The sequence below is a fragment of the Abrus precatorius genome, unplaced genomic scaffold, assembly GCF_003935025.1.
Source record: "Abrus precatorius isolate BTA unplaced genomic scaffold, Abrus_2018 Scaffold3, whole genome shotgun sequence".
NCBI classification, from domain to species: domain Eukaryota; kingdom Viridiplantae; phylum Streptophyta; class Magnoliopsida; order Fabales; family Fabaceae; genus Abrus; species Abrus precatorius.
Window position 1 is genome coordinate 13,036,306 of NW_020874373.1, and position 24,467 is coordinate 13,060,772.

General features: G+C 34.2%; 2 protein-coding genes across 4 annotated transcripts; both read right to left on the minus strand.

Annotated features, from left to right (window-relative positions):
- Positions 1-1,157: 1,157 nt before the first annotated feature.
- LOC113861596 (protein sym-1) lies at positions 1,158-6,418 on the minus strand. Of its 2 annotated transcripts, XM_027494521.1 has the most exons (8): positions 6,002-6,418; positions 5,346-5,433; positions 3,849-3,943; positions 3,385-3,457; positions 3,191-3,283; positions 2,985-3,071; positions 2,431-2,511; positions 1,158-1,389 (listed from the first exon to the last, which is right to left on the minus strand). In XM_027494521.1, exons 1-7 carry the CDS (start codon positions 6,307-6,309, stop codon positions 2,431-2,433), a joined length of 825 nt encoding a protein of 274 aa, XP_027350322.1. In that variant the 5' UTR covers positions 6,310-6,418; the 3' UTR covers positions 1,158-1,389. The 2 variants fall into 2 exon arrangements, with proteins under 2 accessions (XP_027350322.1, XP_027350323.1); XM_027494522.1 differs by lacking the exons at positions 1,158-1,389; positions 2,431-2,511 and adding an exon at positions 2,531-2,890 and having other exon boundaries at positions 2,984-3,071; positions 6,002-6,339.
- A 9,633-nt stretch (positions 6,419-16,051) lies between these two features.
- Positions 16,052-20,747, minus strand: LOC113861595 (protein ROOT PRIMORDIUM DEFECTIVE 1). Of its 2 annotated transcripts, XR_003504268.1 has the most exons (3): positions 20,395-20,729; positions 18,396-20,149; positions 16,052-16,447 (listed from the first exon to the last, which is right to left on the minus strand). XR_003504268.1 is itself a non-coding variant. In XM_027494520.1 (2 exons), the coding sequence occupies exon 2, from the start codon at positions 19,996-19,998 to the stop codon at positions 18,742-18,744; it is 1,257 nt and encodes a 418-aa protein (XP_027350321.1). In that variant the 5' UTR covers positions 19,999-20,149; positions 20,395-20,747; the 3' UTR covers positions 18,097-18,741. The 2 variants fall into 2 exon arrangements, 1 of the variants encoding a protein (XP_027350321.1); XM_027494520.1 differs by lacking the exon at positions 16,052-16,447 and having other exon boundaries at positions 18,097-20,149; positions 20,395-20,747.
- Positions 20,748-24,467: the final 3,720 nt, after the last annotated feature.

Genomic DNA, 24,467 nt, shown 5'->3' on the forward strand with positions numbered 1-24,467 from the left:
CTAACTGAACACTATTCTTTTTGCAATATATTTCAACGATAAAAAGTAAAGAATACTAAATATAATTTTCACTATTATTTTAATATAAATAATGTGAAACTCTTATAATTTTGCTAATTTGTTTTCTGACATCTGTGAAGCTAAGGAATATCATTAAAAAAAAAAAACAGCTACTAGAAAATTTTAGAGGACTAAAGTCAAGAAACCTTTTTTCCTAGAAATTGTTATGATAATTACGTTGTAGTATATGTCTAGTTACCTAGAGCAAATCAATGGTCGTGGACATGTTTGAGGAAAAAGCGAAGGGGAAGAATAGGCTAATTCTTTAAAAATCACGCTATTTCGTACTCCTCCATTGTTGAACCCATCCTAGTGTTTAACCACATTGGGCCGCTCGCTAATACCCACTTTCTATTCATGAAATATCCAAGCAAAAGTAGGTGGACGCTTTTTTCACCAACATTTGAAAATTAAATTTAAAAAATGACCTGGAAATTTTTTTAAAAATATCTTTCAGAGCTTTATTTTCATAAGATATATAAAAAAGGAAAGATGCAGTTTTTTTTTTAAAAAAAAGCGAGATGCAAAAAGTAACCACTGTAAAAAATATAATGTCCAAAGTTTCAAAATAAGAATTTATATATGAAAATTTTTGAAAAGTATTGATAGCATCCACACTTTTCTTAATACACTCTTAATATTAATAAAAATATTAAAAATTATAAAATTAATTGAGTTGTTAACTTAGGATGGAAACTACATATTTTTATACTTCAATAAATTTCATCTAATAATAAAATGTGTTTGGAAAAGCGTGTAGATAATGTTACTAGCATTTTTTTATATATTTTTTTATTAAATCACAATCAAAATGTTATAACTTTTAGATAAAATCTTCATTTATTGTTTACATTTATTAATATTTTATTGCATATTCTTAAAACATATTTGAAAAAAAAAATTCCCTTGGTTTGTTTCTTCCGCACTATACCTTTTATACAAATTAAACGTGGCTGCTTCGAGCCATAACTAGAGGTTGTTGAGTGTTTCAAAACCTCCTAAGTTCACCTACTTATAAGTAAAATAGTAGTCATGCAGTTGGAAATGCAAACTCAGTTTCATATACTATATTACAAAATAACCAGACCTAAATTTTACTTTTAAAAGCCATTTTATTTTTGAATTTTGCTATAAAAAATAGCTCATATATGATCTGAATGATGTAGAATCTTAGGAAGCACAAGGACGAAGCTTGCATCGCTGGAAGTGCATATACAAAAATTGTACATGCGAATTTAAAGAACTGTTTGTCTTCATGTTCATGTAAATTACCAAAACATTTAAAAGACTTAAATACAGCTCCCCGCAGCATCCTTGCAAGTTCCTTGTCTGATGAATGAGCAAAGAACATAGAACTGATTAATATTGTCAACGATGAAGGAAATTGCTGCAGCATTGTCCATGCTTAGAAAAGCTATAAAATATAGACAGATTGAAAATACAAAGACAGCATGATATATCTGTAACTTTAGGATTTCTTAATAATAATAATAAAGCACATCTCTGTTAGAATCAAATTAAAGGAAGGTTCTTATTCGTCATAACAGATTCAGTTAGCCAGAGGCAAGGTTCCTAATTATTTCTTTGCTTCTAAGGTGATGAACTCTTAGATCTTTTAGCAACGTGTGACTTAATAATTTCCCAATATTCTCTCCCATTATAGAGTATATGCATTGTAATTTAACAAAAAAATAAGACAAAAATTATACGTTAAAAGTTAAAATTAGAGATAATATTATATAAGTTTTTAGATTTATAATGATGAAAAAATTAATGAAAATATTACTCACAAAATATAAGTTGGGTAGTTAAAGTGGCGCAAAACATCAGGAGTTATTTGTGATCGTAAAAGTATCTATCAAACTAAAAGATCAACTATCTTATATAGTAGTGAATATTGAGTCTTAAAAGGAACAATATAAGAAGAAAGTGAGAGTGATAAAAATGAGAATGTTAAGATAAATAAGTGTACATATAAGAAAAAATAAGATACACAATGATAGTATACAGGAGAATATTGTGCTTGTTAATTTATGTAACCAACCTCACCTAGTGGGATAAGACTTTGTTGTTATTGTTGTTTAGGTAATAAATTTGATTGAAGTTTTATTGATGTTAGATAAGAGAATCCTTGTCCTATCAGGGCAATGTTTTATCCTTGGTACATCACAGCGGATGTTTTTGGGTACAAATGTGTCTTTCATTGCACCTAAGAAAAAAATTGGAAGAGAGAATATGATGGTGCCTACTCAGAGTAACATTAGGAAATTCTTTTTCTTCTTGCCTCATATATTCATGCATACTAGAATTCCTTAAAAGAGTTAGTAAAGTAAAACTAGGACTTCTGAATTCAAGGAATGTAAAGCTTACCTATTTTGGAAGAACTTCTTTGTGTGCCTTAAATGAGAGAATAACATTCCACACCAAAGCAATAACATTAGCAGCAAGGACCTGAAATTATGTACATATATTTTAAATTAAACAATAACATTAAGAAAATGGAGAAGCAAATCTAAGAACATTGAAGAAAACGGTGGATCCTATGGTCATTCCGTGCTGTCAACAACAAAAACAAGCTGGGGTAAACTGAAAAATATCCTTTCGCAAGAACATAGAATTTTCTGCTGTTGTTCAGCTAAAAACGTATAATGAAGTTAGTATGACGAAGAGAATATCTATTGACAGATCAATAGAAAACTCTTCTTTCAAGAATTTTGAAATCCCATTAGAAGCAATTGACATATGCTTCTTTAGGCTTTGGGTCCGAATCCAATAATTGTTAAAAGTCCCATCTTGTCCCAGTATCTGATTTAGGCCCGTAACTCAGTATCTATCACCAATAGGTGTCAGAGAGATGAACAGATTAAGCACATGGTCAAGTCAAATTCCCAATTTGCATATATAGTCTAGTCTACCAGTCTAACCTGAAATTGTTGTGGGACAAATCTAAAGTTGAGAAATTGAAAAGGTATCCACAGTTGCCAGTTTGCAAGAACAGCAGAAAACCACTCCTACAAAACGAAATTTCTGGATGAGTATACACTATTAAACATGACAACAACATAATACCACTCTTTGAATACACATTTTTACAAGCAAAGACAATCTAAATGATACTGTTACCACCTACCTGTTTAAGCTTGGGTACAGCTTGCGATGGTCTTCCCTCTAGTGTCACCAATGTAGCCAAGAAAACTCCAATGAATATGGGAGAAAATAAGAACTGCAAAAATATTTCATAGCATTCAAAATAATAATCAACAAGCACAACATTAATTAATAATAGATAGACAGTGGACTGGGGAACCAATGAAAATATCCCACCTGATCAAGTACAAGCCTTAAAAGTGCACCTGATGCTCCAGGAAGAGTAACCAATTTACTCAGATACAAATACCTATAGATTCAAAGCAAATGTCAGGCACAACACTGGAGTAAGACTAAAAATTATTGAGTCTTCATCCAAATTCTAGCAACATGCCAAAATCCCGTAAACATGACACCATGAATCACATGAATCAATCTTTAATTTTCATTGGATTCTTCTAATGATATTCATTAGGAGAATGAAAACATATTTGCAATATATATATATATATATATATATATATATATATTTTAAAAGAAGAAACTACACACAGGACCATAACTTACAACATATTGCATTTATAATTACTGGCTTTAGGATTTCTTTACATTATTCAAAACATTACCACAAATTCACAATTAATAGGCTATAAACAGATAGTCAACTTTCAGGCATACCAACATAGATACTAGGGCATTACCAAAAATGCAATGTTGGACCCACTAAAACAAAACCAAGCAAAGTAAAGAGGAATGTCCTCTTGAAGTCCAGTGACTGCACTTGATCTATCACAAGCTGCAGAAGATAAGACTAAATTAAAAAAAAAAAAAAGAAGAATATATGTAGATGAATACAAAATGCATACAATGCTTTAGAACATTAATTAGGTACTGGTTAGAAATGATCCATTTAGAATCAAATTCAAATGTTATGTCATGTCAGGCTTAATACCACAAGCAAAGAGGATTGACCAAAATTTCATGTAACGTAAGCCAAGATGGTTCAGAAAGAAGAACAATTAAAAATGATCAATTTCCTGCTAATAAATTGCAAAATAACAGAAGAAACACAAGGTATAGTCATAAAGTAGGTTGTCCAGTAAAGTTCAGCTCTTGCTGAAATCAGGAGCATAATATATTACATGAATCTATCATCTTAAGGACTCTATCAGTCTGTAACTCTGTATGACCGGGGTTCAGTAGTCTGTCACTTTTGTTTAGTAATTTGACTTGGCAGGTCTAAACACATTCGCTTTTAGTTGCAAGACTGTGAAGGTAGTCAGCAAACTTTGACTAATGTAAAACCAAAATCAATTAGATTAGTTCTGTAACATTCCACTAGTTAGATTTCAGATTTCTTCATGTCTACATCTCTTTTTTGTTGGGATGTGCAAACAAAGTCCCACATTGATTAAAATTGGGGAAGATCATGGGCAAATAAGTATGGTAATTCTCCATTAGTATGAGACCTTTTGAATGGTGTCCAAAAACAAAATCATGAGGGCTTAGGCCCAAAGTGGACAATATCATACTAGTATGAAGATGTACTAAAAAGTTCATACTTATTCTAATATTTTTCCCCAAAGATCGGTGAAAAAATTAGTGACAGCAGTAGCACCATAAGATGGTGCTAACCCACATGTAGAAGAGCATGATGCTTTTTTTTATTTTATTTTTTATGTTTTCTAATAATCTTCTTAGTCCACAATTTCCATTTGGAGTTCAAATCATTGTACTAATAAGCCAACCCAGTCATCAAGACACTGCTTTTCCCAAATAAAGTTTTATAACTAGTACTTCCAGTTTATGGTGATCATGAATCTTCTTCTAAGTGACATGAATCTGATGTTGCTAGGCTTTCTTTTAATGACAATTTTGTAATTTTCATTCATATCATCCTATCCTTATTCCACTATTAATTCCATGTATTTGAGCATAATTGTATCTTCCCTGATGCTTTTATGGGGAACTTTACATAGTCCAGTACTTTGTCCACACCCCACAAGTTGGCAAATTAGAATAAAGCAGAGCAGTTAAGCAATGTCCAAGTGGCTTAAAATAAACATTATATTCTGAGTGTCTGAGTGAAAATGACCAACTTTGTATCTCACACAATGTGAAACATCCATGAGATATGCCCAAATGACATTGTTTGACAAACAGTGGAAACAGAAACGGGCAAAAAATTACTGTAATACCTGGCAGATTAAATCTCCAATAAGTGTCAAAATCGCCGATGTTATAGCTTTCACCGGAACAGGGTACTTTCCAAGAAGGGCCAAGTACCTGAAGTAAAACCATGTCAAATTTTCAAAAGCATGTTAAAGCCACTAAAAATAGTTTGAAGAACAAAGAGTAGAAAACCAATCGTTAGATTCATATGCACAATGCACAACACCTACCTCCCCTTTTCTTTCCCAAAACCAAAAAATAGAGGTGGCGGTTTCCTAAAACTGCTTTCTCTATGATACTCAGTTGGCAATTAACATCTCAAGTTGGCATTTACCTTATCATGTGAAAATTTCCGTTAATTATTATTGACGTCTATTACCCTCGAGAACTAACATGATAAATGTGTTAACAACATTCGAAAGAAACACATTTGTGAAAATAACATTTAGCTCTGCTCAGCTCTTCTCAATTTATTTCAATAAGCTTCTCCGTATACCTTACGAGAATAAACTCTTTTTTAATTTTTTCTAATAAATTTTATAGTCAAATATATAAAATAAACACGTTCTTAAAAAGTTTATCGAATAAGTACTCAATGTCTTCGTCGCAACCTAGCCATGAAAATGAAAAGAGCTAATAAAGTTAGGAACTAAAGCCCTAATTTATCAAGCAATTTTCTTACCATGACAACAAGGACCACTTGTCTCCACCGTCGCCGCCGCCGCTACCGCCGGAATTCCAACCATCAGAGTCGCCGCCGCGTCCGCCATTTCCGGAGGAGCCGTGATTGGAGAGGGCGGAGGGTGGAGAATTGAGGAAGCGACGGTGAGTGAGGGAGGGTGGAGGGCGATTGAAGGTGAACTTGAAGGAGTGAGGGTTGAGAGAAGTGAAGGTTTGAAATTGAAGGCGCGTGGGTTGACGCCAAATGCTGAGGGTACGGGTAAAGAGTAAGGATTTATGGGCGAGTGCACAACACGCTCCAGACACCATTTTTAAATGGAGAGGGTTTTATAGGTTCTGCGCTTTGGGTTTATGTTCTCAATTGGAGCTGTGAGTGGATACGTTGTTGTAAGCGAAACGCTACACTCACTCCAGCACTTCGGTGCCGGCCAAGAACAAGTTAACAACAAAAGGCAACGTTTCATAACAGGAAAAATTAAATTTTGTAATTCTTTAAGATTGATGTTAAAGTTTAATTTGTTTTTTAATGTATAATGAAAGGTGAGTTTAGGGTGTATTTAAATAAATAATATAATTAAATGTTTATTAAGTAAATTCATATTGAATGAGAACTATTAATAAATTTAATTGTAAATATTGTTAAAATCATTTAAAGCAATTATTTTGATAAATTTCTAATAAAAATTATTAATACAAAGATCGTTGGCTACATTTATAAGTTTAGCTAAACTTTTTTTAAATTTTTTACAAATTATATATAATATTTAAATTTAATTAAATATTTGATTTCTGTTAGGTAGAGACCTACTTTCCCTCTTTGTACAATTATAGAATATGAGTGGATAGATAGGGAGGTCTCGGCCTATTTTTCTTGTTTTAGTTATAAGGAATACCTCCAAAATTTTGTAAATTTATATAAAATAGGTTTGTAGGAGATGAAGATCTCTATCCTATTCACATAAAGGTTTGCCGAGGAGAAGGATCAGAAAATCCAAAACTTGTATTTTTAGGCGAAGATGCTGGGCTAGCCGGGACCTTCTTTGTATATGAATGTTTGTTTAGAGAATTAGGTGGAGTTTTGCCCTTTAATGATTTCCAAATGGGAGTACTCCACTTGTTAAACGTGGCACCGACTCAGTTGCACCTGAATGGGTGGGCAACAATGCAAGCATTTCGTATATTATATAGATTTCATTATATAGAACCTAGTGTAGGTCTTTTCTTCCATTTCTTTTGTACTCGTCCTTCTGATAAGGTTAGGGGAGTTTTATTAATAAGGCGAGCTGAATTGTCATTATTCAAACCTTATACTACATCATTCAAGGGTTTCAAGACCAGATTCTTTAAGGTAAAGATGAATCCTCGTGTAGGAAAGAAATATTTTTATGACAATGAAGGTAAGCCCCTTTTCCTTTTCTGTTGGACCCGAGTACCTCGTTAGTATGACGTATATCCTGAAGAGATATTGTCTGCCAAAGAGGTATCGGCCTTAAATTACTTAAATTCGTTGCCTCGAGAGCTTCTTGCCTAAGTTATTATACTCCTGCTCAAGTCTCCTCAACCTCGGTTTGATATGAAGGGTATGCTTCATTTCTGTGATAGTGGTTTTATTGATCATGTTATATTGATTTGACTTCTTATTCTCAGTGTAGGCATAATGGCGCAAAGGAGGGCAGGGGTGACCTACCGACAAGCCCTTAAAGAGGTTATCCCAGAGGGTATGACAGTTGAGGAACATCGTCATCCTCAAGTGGATCGAGTCCCTGATCTTGATAGCGCTTACTCACGTCCTGCCATTGTCTCGTTCCCTGAAGGTGCCCAAAAGAAGAGAAAAGACAAGGGCAAGGAAAAAGAAGCAGACCGAAAGAAAAAACAACTGTGCACCAAAACTACTCCCACGCCAAGTAGTTCTTCCAAATTTGTTGTTCCTCCATTGTCGATGACCGGAAACTTTTTTGAAAAGGGTGTTCAGCCAACACGGTTGGTCTCTCCAGATTTGCTATCAAAAAAAGGTAGAGCCTTCCTTGATGGCCATGATAAGAGATCGAAGTGGGCATGGTTTTGCGAGTACCAAACCCGAGCCATGGTTATGGCCCGAAATTTGGCTTTGGAGCCCATTGTTGATTTCAAGAAGACTCAGCAGCAATTGACCACCACCGAAAAGACTTTGGAGTAGAGTGAAGAAGTTCAGTCTAACTTGGCCAATACTCATAAAGCTTTGGAGTATGAGGTGGGTCAGTTGAAGGAGCACCTCAAAATCATGGATGATTGAGTCTGGGCTGCCGAAGATCGAGCTCGGGTTGCGAAAGATCGTGTTCCACGGAGGATCGCGCTCGGACGACTGAGAAGGCTACCAAGGCCAAAGGCTTGGAGTTGGCCGAAACCTTGGCAAAGGAAAGGTGTAACAAAGAAAAGACTGATGCGAACATGAAGGCTTTTGTAGCTGAATGTCACCGCAACATTATTGCTGAGCATGAGGTCGGCTTTCAACATGTTGTCCGACAGGTGGTACAAGTTTGTCAATTGCCTCCTGCTTTTCAATTCGACTCGAAAAAGGATTTCTTTCAGGCAAATTTTCTTCGTTACGACGAGGTGGCCAACGATGTTGAAGCTGACGCCTTTGCCCTTTATCAAACACAGCCGGCTAGGGAAAGCGACCGGAGAAGAGTGGATGAGGCTACCAATGATGCTCCCACTCAAGATGCAGCCGGAGAGGATTAATGAAAGTGATTTTTATTTTCCTTTTGTAATTAAAGGCCAGTAACGCCTTATATTTTTGTAATACTTTGTTGGCCATTTTGTGCCTCTATTAATATAAGTTCAGTTTCTTTTAATCATATTCGTCTTTATATTGTTGCTCATTCATTTACTTAGACTCATAATTGCAGAGTAAATTGTAATAGGTGTGATCGTCGTAGTTAAGTAATATGCGAGTAGTAATTCGACCGTTACCGAGTAAAGTATTCAGGAGAGAATTTAGCTCGTCCTTAACCGAATATGTAATTTGAGAATGAATTCATTTTTAACTTAGTTTGATTTATTCTTAGCTAAGTAGGGATATTCGAGAGGAAATGCATTTCAATCTTAACCGAGTAGGGGTACTCAGGAGGAAGTGTTTGTCACCCTTAACCGAGTAGGGATACTCGGGAGGTGATTCTTTTCATCCTTAAACGAGTAAGGATACTCGGGAAGGAATGCTTTTCAACCTTAACCTAGTAGGGATACTCAGAAGAGAATGCTTTTCATCATTAACTGAGTAAAGGTACTCAGGGAAGGAATGTTTTCAATCCTTAACCAAGAAGGCGTACTCGGAAGGGGATGCTTTTCAACCTTAACTGAGTAGGAATACTCGGGAGGGAATGCTTTTCATCCTTAACTGAGTAAAGGTACTCGGGAGGGGATGCTTTTCAACCTTAACCAATTAGGGATACTCGGGAGGGAATGCTTTTCATCCTTAACTGAGTAGGGGTACTCGGGAGGGGAAGCTTTTCAACCTTAACCGAGTGGGATACTCGGGAGGGATATTATAAGTAGACAAATATAAGGGTTGAAGTGAGTTTTATTGATAAGTGTCTCATTAGAAAACCTCTTTTCAAGTTCTTTTAAGAGGATAAAACCTGAACAAGAAAAAGTGCACAAAATTTACACATTATACTAACTAAAATAATGCTTTAAATGTGACACATTCCAAGTTCTTGGTATGGGCTTCCCCTCAAGTGTTTCTAGCCTGTAAGATCCATTTTCTAAGCGAGTTGTTACCCGAAAGGGTTCATCCTAGTTGGCAGCGAGTTTTACTTCTCGTCGGTCTCAGCATCCTTCTTCAATGGCTCTCCATACTAAGTCATCGATTTGAAATTATCTCAGTATTAGTTTTGAGTTAAACTTACGTGTCATTACCCTTTTACTTGCTTCCATCATGATGGTGGCCTGGTCCCTAATTTCATCTACTAAATTCAAGTTAGTTGTTAAGGAGAGAGAATTTGCTTCTTCTTCGAAGTGTTGTTACTGCCCCAATTTCAACTGGAATCATGGCCTCCGTTCCATATGTTAACCGAAATGGAGTTTCTTTTGTTATAGTTTGGGAAGTGCACCGATATGCCCAGAGAATTTCCAGCAACTTCTCAACCCATTCACCTTTTGTCGACCTCAATCGCCTTTTAAGCTCATAAAGAATAACTTTATTGGCGGCCTCAGCTTGACCGTTAGTTTGAGGATGGTCGACTAAGGTGACTTGGTGCTTTATGCGCAACCTATATAGAAATTCTTTAAAATGTCGATCTGTGAACTGTAGACCGTTATCAGTTATCAAAGCATGTGGAATGCTGAATCGTGTGATAATGTTCCTTCAGGTGAATTTCTGGACTTTATTTGTTGTGATGGTGGCAAGTGGTTCAGTTTCAATCTATTTGGTAAAATAATCAACAGCAACTATCAGGAATTTACACTGTCCTTTAGCTAAAGGAAATTGTCCTAGCAATTCCATTCCCCATATTACAAAGGGCCAAGGTGAAGTGATCGGATGAAGGTTATCAGCTTGTTGATGTATATGTGGACCATGTTGCTGACATGGGATGCATTTTTTAACAGAAAGCTCATAATCTTTGGATAAGGTCGATCAAAAGTATTTGTCTCTCAGTATCTTTGCTACCATCGTTTGTCCCCCTGAATGGGTACCACAAACTCCTTCATGAATCTCTCTTATCACATAGTTTGCTTATTCTTCATTAAGATATTTCAGCAGAGGAGTAAAGATTTCTCGTTTATACAGCTCTTGGTCGACAAGGGTAAACTCTGCTGCTCATCTTCTGAGTTGTCTTGCTTGCTCTGAATCTTCAGGTATTTTACTTATACTGAGATATTGAATGATCTTTGTCATCCAGTTCTGAGATGTGTCTTTAATTTCCATGTATTCATGCCCGAGAATGCTAGGCTTATTAAATTCTTGTTGAATTATACTCTGAAGCTGCACATATTTCCTTTGCCTAGCCAACTTAGCGAGTCTATCAGCTTGCTCATTGAGGGTTCTCGGTGTATGTTGAATATATACTTCATCAAACTTGCTCTCTATCCATTTAAATTCCTAATAGTATTGCAACATGACCGAGCCTTTTATTTGGTAGGTACCTTTAATTTGTTCAGCCATAACTTTTGAGTCACTCCAACATGTGATGCATCTGACTCCAATTTCTTTTGTGAGTTTGAGACCAGCTAGCAGTGCCTCATATTCATATTGATTATTAGATGCCCTAAATTTGAACCAAATAGATTGTTCAAGTACTACCGTGTTTGGCCCTTCCAAAATAACTCCTGCTCCACAGCCTTGAAGATTTGATGACCCATCCATATGCAGCTTCTACATATTGGTATTGGTTTGTTTCTGGGTAGTGAATTCATTAACAAAATTGGCAAGAACTTGAGCTTTAAGTTGTCCTCGGGGTCTCAAATCAGATATCAAATTGGGATAGTTCAACTGCCCATGTCATTAACCGACTTGCTAACTCTAGTTTTCATAAAATTTTGGCAACTGGGCAATCGATATGTATTACTATCCGATGACTTTGAGAATAATGCCTCAACAACCGAGCTGTGTGAACTAATGTCAATAATGCTTTCTCTATTAACTAGTATCGGGTTTCGGCATCCTGAAGTGTTTGACTAATGAAATATAATGGTGTCTGCTCAGGTATTTCATGCAATAAAACCGAACTAATGGCTTTGTCAGATTAAGCTAAATAAATAATTATATCCTGTCCTAGTCTTGGCTTTGTTAGAATAGGAAGGGCCGCCAACGTGTTTTTGTATTGAACAAAGGCTGCTTCACACTCTTCGGTCCAGGTGAATTTTTGTGATTTTTTTAGAAGATTAATGCCATTGTAGGCAAAACTCTGGCAAGTGCAGCTATTCGGTCAGTCAGTCATTGTACTTCTTTTGTATTATGAGGGTTTGTCATCTCAATAATAGCTTGACACTTATCTAGTTTCATCTGAATCCCTCTCTCTATAAGCATAAACCTTAAAAAATTTCCTCTGGCTACCCTTAATGTACATTTCTTTGGGTTAAAGCGCATCCCATACCGTCTTGCTTCACCGAATACTTCGTTTAAATGGGCAACATGACCATTGAGAGAGATGGATTTAACTACCATATCATCAACATATACTTCCATACATCTCCCTATTTGTTTTGCAAAGATCTTATCCATCAGCTTTTGATATGTCGCCTCTGCATTTTTAAAGGCCGAAGGACATGACTTTATAACAAAAAATAGTTGAATCCATTATCAATACTGTCTTTTCCTCGTCTAGTGTGATTATATCTCGAGTATGCATCCAAGAAATTGAGCACTTTATGACCAGCTGCCCCATTAACCAGGGTGTCAATATTAGGGAGGGGATAAGCATTCTTGGAACATGCTATATTTAGATCAGTAAAATCGGTGCACATTCTCCACTTTCCATTTGCCTTTTTCACCATTACCACGTTGGCCAGTCAGGTGGAATATCGCACCTCTCAGATAAAGTTGGCCTGTAATAGCTTGCTAGTCTCTTCTCAGACTGTTCGTGCTCTATCACTACCTATCTTTCTCTTTTTCTTGGCTACCAGTTTGGCCCCCTTATAAACTGATAAATGATGATATAGGAAATCAGGGTCTATTCCCAGTATATCCAAGGCTGACCATGCAAACAAGTCGGCATTGCTTAATAGCACTTCTTAGAGGACCTACTGATGGTCCGAGGATAAGCTAGTTCCGAGATATGTGACTTGTTCATATTTTTTTCCCTAGTTGAAAAGATCTTTTGTCTTCATTGGGTTCAACCTGAAGCCCTTCATCTATTCTTGGGTCTAGTTCTACATCCAGTTCTACTTCTGATCGAGAGGATACGATGTTGACATCTCGTCTATGCCTGGGGAGGGATTTTAGGTGGAAGCTTGCAAAATAACATTCTTTGGCCATCTTTTGGTCTGCATGGACAGCGACAACTCGACCTCTATCCGAGGAGAATTTCATAGCCAAGTGAGGAGTAGACACTATGGCTTTCAACTTATTGAGGGATGGTCGACCGAGCAATATATTGTATAAGGTGCTTGCATGTACCACTAGGTAAGTTACCTTGATACATTTTCCTTCATGTTTTGATCCGAACAGGGTGTATAAATTAATATTGCCTCGAGTTTCCACTCGCTCTCTTGAAAAGCTGACAAGTGGTTCATTATACTCCTTCAACTCCTCTTTTGGTCTCCCTAGTTGTTTGAAAGTGTTCTAGTAAAGGATGTCAGCCAAACTCCCTTGATCGATTAGGGTCTTTCAAACTGTACAATTAAGAATATTGACGCTTATGACCATGGAGTCGTCCTGGACAGGGTCCACCCTTGAAAATCTCTGTTTGTAAATATGATAAGGGGATCCGGATTCCACTTCCTAATGATATATGATTTACTGACTGGACATGCCTCAAATGCCTTTTCCTAGCCAAGTTGGTAGATCCCTCTCCAACAAATCCTCCTGCTATGGTGTTAATAATTCGGCGAGGGTACTTCTCACGTTCGTCCTAATTCCTAACAGGTGGTTCTTTCGATCTACTGCACTGCCTTTTTGTTCTTTCATCATATCTTCTTGAGAGATCGAACTGGTAATCCCTACCTCTCTCGTTGTGTGTTTGTACAAATCTTTGCAGGTGCTCAACTTTAATCAAGTCTTCGATGCTATCTTTAAAGGTTGTACATTCTTCAGTGGTATGTCCCTTGTTTCTGTAATATCAACATGATTTTGACTAGTCTGCCCGAGGAGAGGTATTAGCACGCCTAGGAATGGTTAATATCTCAGTTGTCAGTGCTTGTTCGAGTATCCTTGACTGATTGGTGTTGAGAGTTGTGTAAGTGGTGTATTTGGGTCCTCTTGGTGGCCGCTTAACTTCACCTCTTTGGTCTTTGTTTTTCTGCCAATTTTTGAATGTCATGTTACCTTCTCTTGGGTTTAACCCTAGTTCCATTCTTACTTGACCTCGATATTCGGCCAATTCTTCCATCTGCATGTACTTGGCTGCACGACTTCTCAATTCATCTAAATCAGCGGGTGGTGTTTTGCATATACTGTTGACGAAAGGTCCTAGTTTCAAATCTGTGGTAAGGTGATGCATTGCAACTGCCGGCTCTAGGTTGTGGATTAAGAGGGTCACTTTGCCGAAACGTTCCATGAATGCTCTAAGTATCTCTTTTTTCTCTTGACGGATATTAACTAATGCCAATAATATCAATAGATGAGGACGGCTTGTGGCAAACTACAAATTGAAGCGTGTGCGGAGTGACTCAAATGAATCAATTGATGAGGGGGTAACCTGGTGAACTAATTGAGAGATGGTTCACAGAGTGATGTGGGGAATATCCGCATAATAAAGCATCGTTGTCTGTACATAGGCCGACCTAGGTTGAAAATATATCTAAATGCTCTTTAGGGTCGGACGTTCCTTCATACTTTTCCAATGTTATACCCCTCTAGTTTTCTGGTAATTGGGCTTCCAAGATAGGCCGAGTAAAAGGGCTTTGACCGATTCTTTCCTTAAAGCCGACAACTCAAGAACGTCTTTTTCTGTTAACCTTTGTATCTCCATCATTTCAGCCCTCAGCTGTCTTACTACCGAAAAGAGGTTTTCATCTCCTCCCCCTTCAGCCAAAACTTCAGGTACCAGTGGGTTAGGTGTAGTATCCTCCTGCTGATGAGAGGCTCCCCATTGTTGGCTTTGTCCTTCATGCTGACTCCTTATTAGTACCATGATTGATCTAAATTTAAGGCAAATCGAACCCTATGGTGGGTGTCAAAATATTCTTACTTGGGATACACTGATCTTCTAGAGACTCCTATTCTGTGAAGTAAGATGACGTCCTTCCAAGTATCTCTGGTTCTCCTCTGTATGACGTGGGAGGTGTACCTACAAAAGGCAATCCAATGATAAATTCAAGTGTTGGTTTAGGCAATAAATATTATTGAATATTCGAAAGTCAACTCTTTACTTGTACTTCTTACTTTCCTTTTATAGGCAATATTTTGGGCTAATAGACCTATTAAGCCTTTCTATTTAGGTAATTAATTTAATGATTATTTAGTTTGTAGTGTTGGCAAGTATTACTTATTCCTACTATGTTGCCTAAAATAAAGAACTATAATATAAAAAAAATATTAAGCCACATTTTATAACACATTTTTTAATAAATAAGCTTATCTATTTGTGACAAATAAATTAAGAGTTTTGTCAATTTAGCCTTAAGAGCTGAGTTTAAACATCCACAATTAAAAAAAATTATGAAAAAAGTATATGTTATTATATTAAAGTTATAAAAATATAATAAATACTTCTCTTTCTAATAAAATTTTATTATTATTAATTACTTATCATCAGTTCTAAGAGTTGAGGTTAACAAAAGCTGTAAACTAATCATAAGACATGGACTAAATGAAGGATGGTAGTGTAGTGAAGATAGGAATGAAACAAGGAGAAGAAAAATTTATAAAACACAAATAAAGATTAAAAATATGATTTTTTTATTGGGTCTATAAACACACGTTAAAATTTTTAAAAAAATCATTAAAAAACAAAATCCAATATTAATATATTAAATTTCATAATATTTTATTATTTTCAATATAAATTTGCCATAGACATTCCTTATTGTATATTTTTAAACACATGTTAGAGTTAAAAAAATATTATTCCCTTTTATTTTCAACCGTTGATATGCTTTCATTAAATTTGATGATTAAAATGTAATCACGGGATCTATCATGTTAAATTAAAAAATGAGACCCGTTCTGGTTTGCACATTCCTCATGTATAAAACCAATGTTTGTTGATAACACAACATATAGTCCTTATTCAATACTGATAAATGAAATAAGTAAAACACGAGTATTTTCTCTTCATGCAAACCATGTTCTCTTCAACATTGTTTCTTGCCCCCGAAAAGTTTCACTTCCTCTTCTCACATAAAATTCCTAAACTGTGACCACTTCATGGGACTCTGAAATTCCTTTCGTAGACACAAGATTATGATCAAGCCCAAGGATAGTAACAAAAACATAACCATAATAATCATAAGGAAAGTAACAAAGACTCTCACTCTGAAAATTCCATTATTCTCTAGTCAATAGCCCCTGCATTGCACCATTTCTCACTGTTTCTATCCTATTAACTATCATACATAGTGAAACATAGCTCCCAGCATGGTAAAATGGAATCACTTTATTGTACAGTATCAAGCTAACTAGAAGCACAAGCAGCAGATAAAGGTCCTAAGGTGAGCTATACTTTGGTCAGCATCTGGCTGCTTGGGAGCAATGGCCCCACCATTCATTCTAGCCCACGTCTTTGCAAACATTCTTTGCCGCTCTAATGCTTCTTCCTTGGTCCTCTCAACTCCCATTGCTCCACTTGCCACCTTTTAAAGAGTCCAACTGAAAGATGACAAAATCAATCAGAAAATACTCTCTTTTCCAAAGTAAATCCATATACAACAGCAATTAACTACTTAAAATTTACTTCCCAGTTCAACTGACATAATGAAATTCAGACCATTCATCAACTCAATATTCTGGTTGGATGATCTCTTGCCAGACCAAAAAATCATCATTCTTATGTCAAAAACCACTGTACAGCCAGCCAACTATTTAATTCAGAGTTTAATGGAATATCTAAAGACTTCACAAGCACAGAAGGACATCGAACTGCTAAAGTTTCATAGGAGATTTTAACAGCCAAACACAGCATGCAGAAGAAAGGAGAGGGGAGCATAGTCAGATTATCAGCTGATTCAGATCTTTCATGTGTGCTTACATATAGGATCCAGTCACAAGTCTAAATCAACATATCAACATCATATCCGGAATGTTTTAAAAAATCCAAATTATCCATTCTTGATTATCTTCACTCCCTGAAAATGCTTAAACAAACCTAAGCTGTTTGGACATTGACACCCTATCAAGCATTTTAGGTTATGTAGCCTACAGTTTCTATCAACTTCACTTATGGGTTAGTCAACTTATTCAGAATTCAGAGATCAAGAATTCACTAATTTCAACATTCTTTATATAAAAACCAACAATAATTGTTCGTGTATAAAAATGTTTTAAAAAGTTTACAGTGAAGCAGTATCTGGCTAAGACATAGCACTTAATAATTCACTAATAAAATACAAAACTTGACTCCTTAATAACAGGTATTGAGATTAATTAATGCTTCCTCAGTTCCTCCCATCCATTATACAATTTAAATAAGTCTGTGACGCCCAAATAGTTCTTAAAAATAACCTTGAGGATATACAATATGTTACCAGTAAATGCACCATTTAAAAAACAAAATTTAGTATAGGTCTAAACAAGGAGAATTTCATACCCATGCTTTAGGCAAAGCCACTAGAGCAAATGCCTCAACAAACAGATAAGTTAACATGATAACATAACCATAAGACCACTTAACAATAAACCTGAGTTCAAAATACCTCAAAACAAAAAAGGCTCAGAGCACTGACCTAACCAACTCACAGATGACACCATGAAAATTCTGAAATTCCATACTGACATGTTAAATTTGCCCTTAAATTTTCATCTGCATAATATTTGAAGCAATGTTCAACATTAGGGAACAAAAGGCCGTTGTAGTTGAAAGTTTGCAGTTGGAGACATAATTAAGAATTAAATATTTATACTGTAGGAAGTACAATTGACATCAACATTATTGTTGAAATACTTTAAAATCATAAGTACTGTAATGTGTAAAAAGTGATTTCACTCATGCATAAGTTTACTTGAAGCAACAAAGTCACTTAAGAATGGCCCAGAACAGTCTAATATTGATGCCTATAATGTTAAAAGTCTTTCAACATATAACATCTCTTAATGTCTACACTGTTAAAGTACTTTAATATTTATCAGCTTTAGAATGAATTAGTCTTCGGCCAAAATGCAAACAAGAAGGAAATATAGGTTTTTCATCCATTTAGCATCCACTTTCAGTCAGTCATTTGAATTAAAAAAGGATGGAATAATTATGGTTAGCAAGAAATTAGGAATAGAAATGCAACAAATTTAATGAACAAGTGGGGAGAATGGCCAAATGATAACAATTTCGTTGGTGACTCAAACTCTAACCATGAGCTTAATAAAATGTTCAAAGAACTGATCAAAATCTAGTCCAATAGATAAATCAGGAAGAGAAAAACATAAGGCTACATTATTCCTCAATGATAGTGTAATGCTGTAATTCGCCTATTAATACAAACAACAAACAAAGACAAAACTATACATCATTATATCGTTTGGTTAAACAAGTTTGAGTTATTAGAAATTGCAACCAAAAACAAATCAATGGGTAAAGATATTGCAATTGAGGATGCATTATGCATACCCTATTCTACAATGAAGTGGTAAAAAGTCTGAAGTCACTCCCTCACTTCTTGAGAAGATTGTCATTCACACTTGTTCTTCCAGATGTTGTAATCCTCTTCTGCAAGAACCTCCCTAAAGATATAAGGCTCTAGTGCTCTTGCACTAGATCATCCACAATTTGAAATTTTAATCATGATTTGTCCACCAGTGAAGTCTGTCTCATCTAGCCACCACATGACAAGTGATATCAATAGAATACAAATGAAACATTGCACAGGAGACTAAAAGTAGAAGCCAATCAACTCAATAAGCCCAAAACTGTGTTCATAATTTCTTCAAATATGCTCTCTGCCATCCTCACAATATCATGGGGATCTATTCTCCTCACAATTCTCCAGGAAAGGAATCACCCAATCTCCTTGTCGTTTACCTTCCTCATATATTTCATGGACTACAATATTTTTCTCTTCCTTAACTTTATCACAAGCTAACAACTGTTTCGTTTTCCTACGTCCTAACAATACTAGGTCTGACATATTCCTTCGAGCTGTATACACAGGATTAGGCTCAACCAAACTCCCTTTCCTATATGCTTCCCTAAGAAAAACAGTTAGAGTTTTCCCTTTAGTAGATATGTAGAATATTCCAGGGTGCCTTAACAATAGTTCACGTACATTAACTTCAATCGCAAAGTCCCTCCGAAAATGAGCCAGGTGATCAACCTCAACCATTTTCTCCATAGTCAGGCTCAACAGCTCATGAAGAACAGCAACAGCCCTCTTCTCATAGCGCTCAATCCCGCCACACGTTCGAACCTGAATGACCTCTTTCCTCTCATAAGGCTTTGTATAGGGAAGCCTTTGCCAATTCTTCAACTTGTCTCTGAAGCCTCTCTCAATCTTAAACCCTGTTGGGAAATTGATGGGAAACGCAAACTTGGTCTCAAACTCACTCAACCACTTCTCTGTATACTCTTTCTCCCTCCATTTCTCAACCTGAGCCACTCCCAAGTCATCATCTATACCCACCAGTGCCACAACCTCCAAATCAATCAATCTGAATTCCCCACTATACTTGCCAAGAATGGAGTCTCTGAAATCCTCAGGAAGACCCAGTTCCCTTCTGATCAACCTCAAAGCATGTACATGAAGGGTGCCATTCACAGACATCATTAGCAACTTCTTGACGCTCTTCACAGCCTCCAGCTCCTGCTGCTTCACAGCAACCCCTTCCAGCAAGATCAACTCTTTCACCTTCCTTGTAATCCTACAACACGTGTTCCTCCTGAGAGGGTGCGCAAACACCTCAAAAACGTGAGGGTATTTGTGGACAAAGGAACCAATAGGTACATTGAGTCCTAAAATGTTTCTCCAACGGGACATGAGCTGAAGGGACACAAAAGCACCACGCTTGCGTTTTGACATGAGGTGGTGGATTTCGAGAACAAGTTTGAGTTTTTTAAGGTGGGTCATGAACTTGTCAAGGTAGGGGTCCCTTACCCTGTCCTCCAAACGGGTCTGCGCTGAGACCGTAGGTTTCTTCCATCTCCTTTGGGTGAAGAGGACAAAGGGTGAGACAGTTGGTGGGAAGACCCTGTGTCTGAAGCTTGACAACAGGTTCATTCCAAATTGGTAATTTGTTAATAATTTATACAAATTGGCAATAGTCAGTGGATTTGGGGACCAATGAAAATATCCCAACTCATCAAGTACAAGCAGAAAAGCTGCACCTTATGCTCCCCGAAGTGTAACCAATTTATTCAGATACGAATACCTATAGATTGAGAGCAAATGTCAGGAAAGACAAAGGAGTGAGATTGACAATTATTGAGTCTTGATCCAAACTCTAGTGACCATGCTAATATATGTAAAATATATCTCCTAAACTAGACACCACGAATCTCAGAAATGCATTCTCAATTCTTCATAGAACTTTTCTAATGATACTCATTAGGGGGAATGAATAGATATTTGCAATATTATTTATTTATTTATTTAGAAAATAGAGCAGTCATTCACCGGAAAAAAAATGCTCTAACGCAGATGGTCTCGCCGGACGAAGTCTGGGTCACATCGGAAATTGCTTGAGTTTCGCCGGAGATGAGGAAGATGACCGGAACCTCGCCGGAAATGGTGATTCCCACCAGAAAACGAAAGTAGGAGGTCGAGAAGACAAAGCAGGAGGAAGAAGCGAGCACTGTGCTATGGTTCGATTTCGATTTGTACTAGTCGGAGGACAAGCACAGAAAACAGCAATGTTAAAAGGGGCGAAATCCCAAGAGTTTTGGGTTTATATTTTCTATCCTCAGCTGTGAGTGGATATGCAATGTAAACGAAACGCTGCACTCAATCCAGTAACTCAGTGCCGGCATAGAACCCCTTTCATTCCACGGGAAAAAAATTTAATATTTATCAAAAGAACTATATTTAGTTTATAAATACACTTGAAAAATATATTTTTAAATAAATAATGAAATTAAATAAATTCTTATAAAAAATATGTACTTATTAATTATTAAATATGAAATAAAATAAAAATGTTGATAAACCTTTTAATAAAATTTAAACAAAAAACTTAAATTTAGGTCTCTATAGCAGATTAATCACACAATTATACCGTGATCATTTAAATATTTTATATTTGTTATTAAAAGTTTAAAATAAATATAATTAAATGTTCCACTATACGTAGTAAATTGTTTCTTGCGTGTGTTTAGATTTAACGATTTTTTAAAATGATACCTTTTAAATTCATTAAAATAATTCTTAAAATATTGTATTTTTATTGAAAATTTATTTTTTAAACTTTTAGATATGAAAATTTATTTATTTATTTATTACTAATTTAACTAGTTATTTTGTTGAGCAACTAGTTTCTATATTATGTATTCTCTCGGCGTTATTATGATAAGACATTTTATGTATTCTGGCGTAAAATAATTATTACTACTACTGATTATATATTAAATATTTATAATAGATTTTATGAGGTTCGATAGTCTATTTAAAATAAACATAAATATTTTATAATTTTTAAGATATTAGAAAAAATATATCCATTAATTTTAAAAGAGTATAAAATATTATTTGAAGTTTACAAGTATTATACTAAATACTTTTTAGAAATACTAAACACTCATATATTAAGTCAAATGTCATTTATGATTTAATATCATTGATTTGGTAAATATATAAATCAATAAAAAATTAATTATAATTAATAAATTGTTAAGAATAATTCACATGTGATGAATATTTTTATCACAGTTCAAAAAATATCTAGATATGTCTAAATATGTCTAAATATTTTTTATCTAAGAGAAAATAATAAAAAGACCAACTAATGAGATTTTGAGTTGATATAATAAGAATTGTTTATTTATATTATGATAAAAAATTTATAAATTTATTTATGTTATAAAGTTGATCCTCTAAAATTTTGAACAATAATATAATTTTACATATCAAATACAATAAATATTTCATTTTTTATATGAAAAAAAGTGTTTTTTAAATATATTTATAAAAATTGATATATTATATAAAAAAAATATAGACTTAATTAAGTATTCAGTCCTTACAAAAATTACACAAAAACTTAATTAAGATATTTAAATTCAAATTATACAACTTCTTTAAAATTATAATTCGTTAAAACACATATTTTCATAAATTTAACATGTTTACAAATTAATCTTTATATTTAAAAAAAAAATTTTAGTCCTTATATTTAAGACAACTAATATTTTATTTTCTATATAAATATTTTGTTATGATATAATCTCTTTTATTATTATTGTCATGAATCAAAATATAACAAAATTTTTGTATATAGACTAAAATTTAACTTTTTTTAATTACAGTGATTATTATATAAATGTGAGTCATCTATATAACTAAATGTTTAGTTTAATCAAAATAAAATTATATTTAATATTTGACTTTAGTGATCATAATTTCATTTATGATACTTGTGAGTATTATTTAATTTTACCATAGCTCTTAAAATAAAGAATCATAATATAAATATAAGTGAGTGTTTATTCATAACAAAAAGTAAAATCTTTTGTCCTAAAAAGAAATAAAGTTGATACATTTTAACTAATAAAAAAAATGCACCATGAAAAACTCTTTTAACAAAAGGAAAAAAAAAAAAAGACAGAGGGGAATTATGTACAACCAATTTCAAATCTAATATTATGGCTCAATTGAAAAAGATGATAAGTTAAAACATTGCATTTTCTTATAGGTATGTTAGAGTTTTTTATGCCTCTAAGTAGTTTTTTTTTGCTTTGACAACCTTAATCATAGATGAATAATGAGACTCTACTTTATTGGATTAAATAAAAAACAAACCTAGAATCAAATATACTTGATGATGGAAAAATTTCCAATTGATTTGTCTAACTATTTGTAAGCTATACCAAACTTCCTACATCTTAGCAATAACTTCATATTTTCTATAAAGGCAGCCACCAAAATTCTCAAGTTATTTATAGCAATATCAAGGTAACATGTCAAAACTTTGCTTCCTATGGCCGTCAATGTTAATTTTATGAGTCTATCCAGAGGAAAAGTCCAACCAATGAAGACTTGCACGTGAAGAATAAGAACTTTCATCATAATGAAATTTTTTTATAAGATTAATGAAACTATAGAGGTTTAATCTTAATGTTAGGTGTATCCTTAAATATTATATTACATCTATCTTATCATAACAACCTGCAAGAGAAAATGATACATTAATTATTACCATCCCCGTTGATCGTTGATCCTTACCAGTAAGTGAGTAAGACAAACTAATACTTCAAAAAATAATTATTAGAATTAATACAAGAATTCCAAACACAACTAACTAGTCACAACTTCTGATGGCATGCATGATTGATTACAGGGCATTATTACATGTAAAATAGAGATTATCATTTGTTAAATCTCTTATATACTTATTCTCATTAGTCAAAGTCTACTCTAAATCTAAAAATCATTATTGTAATTCAAAAACAAGTTCTTAAATCATTTAGGTTCGACATAGTTAAGTGGCACAAATTTGACACTTATAGTTTTAGTATACAGTCTTCAGAATAGAAAAATTTATATTTTTCATAGTTAATTATTTAATTAGACATCCTACTAAAACTACTTAAAATGTCATTAATGAGGTGGACTTGATTATTACAATCCTTTGATATTATAATGATATCATCTAAAAAAATAAATAAGCAATTTTTTAACCATCTATTTTGAAACTAAAAAGGTTTCAAAGATTATTATCAGTGATAAAGTCACAGTTAAGCTATATTTTAACATATATTTAATATTTTTTTTAGAACTATTTATTTGTAACATGAATTAATTCTTAATTAATTTAAAAATTAATTAATTTTTTTAATTTTTATTTGAGTTGCTGAATATTTACAGTTTTTAACTTCAGTTACATGAGAATTATGATAAATTATTGTTATTTTATTAATTGTAAGCTCAATTAATTAAATATCCAAGCTAATAAGAGTTCAAATAATACAAAGACTAAAGTTAGGGGACATCCAACCACAAAATCTATGATTAATACCAGTATAGTGCAAAAAATCGGATTTTTTTGCCCTTTTGGGGTTATTCTTAAAACAAATTATCAAAATAGGTTTGCATGCAAACAAATTCTTGGGTGGACGGGTGATGTGGCAGCAAAATCGTTCAGAACAGGGACAACACACGTGATGACGTGGCCAACTATGAGAGTGTCGTCTTATTAGTAGTCGACACTCATAAAATGTCGATACGTGTCGTTCTAGGAACTTATGTCGTCCATTTTAAGACGATTTTAGTAGCGTCCACAACAGAGACAACTCTAGTGTCATCCAATTAAACCCGATTTTAATGTGATCGATGGATAAAAAATTTTATACATTCTTTTGTCCAAATTTATATATGTATAAATACGAAACCTTCACACAATAACTGTGGAGCTGGGGATTGAATAGCAGTGTGGAGTTGGAGAAGAAATAGTAACCAGAGCAATAAGGTTAGATTTTAAGCATTATAAATATATAAATTTTTTATTGGGTATTAAGAATTTATATTTTGAATAATAA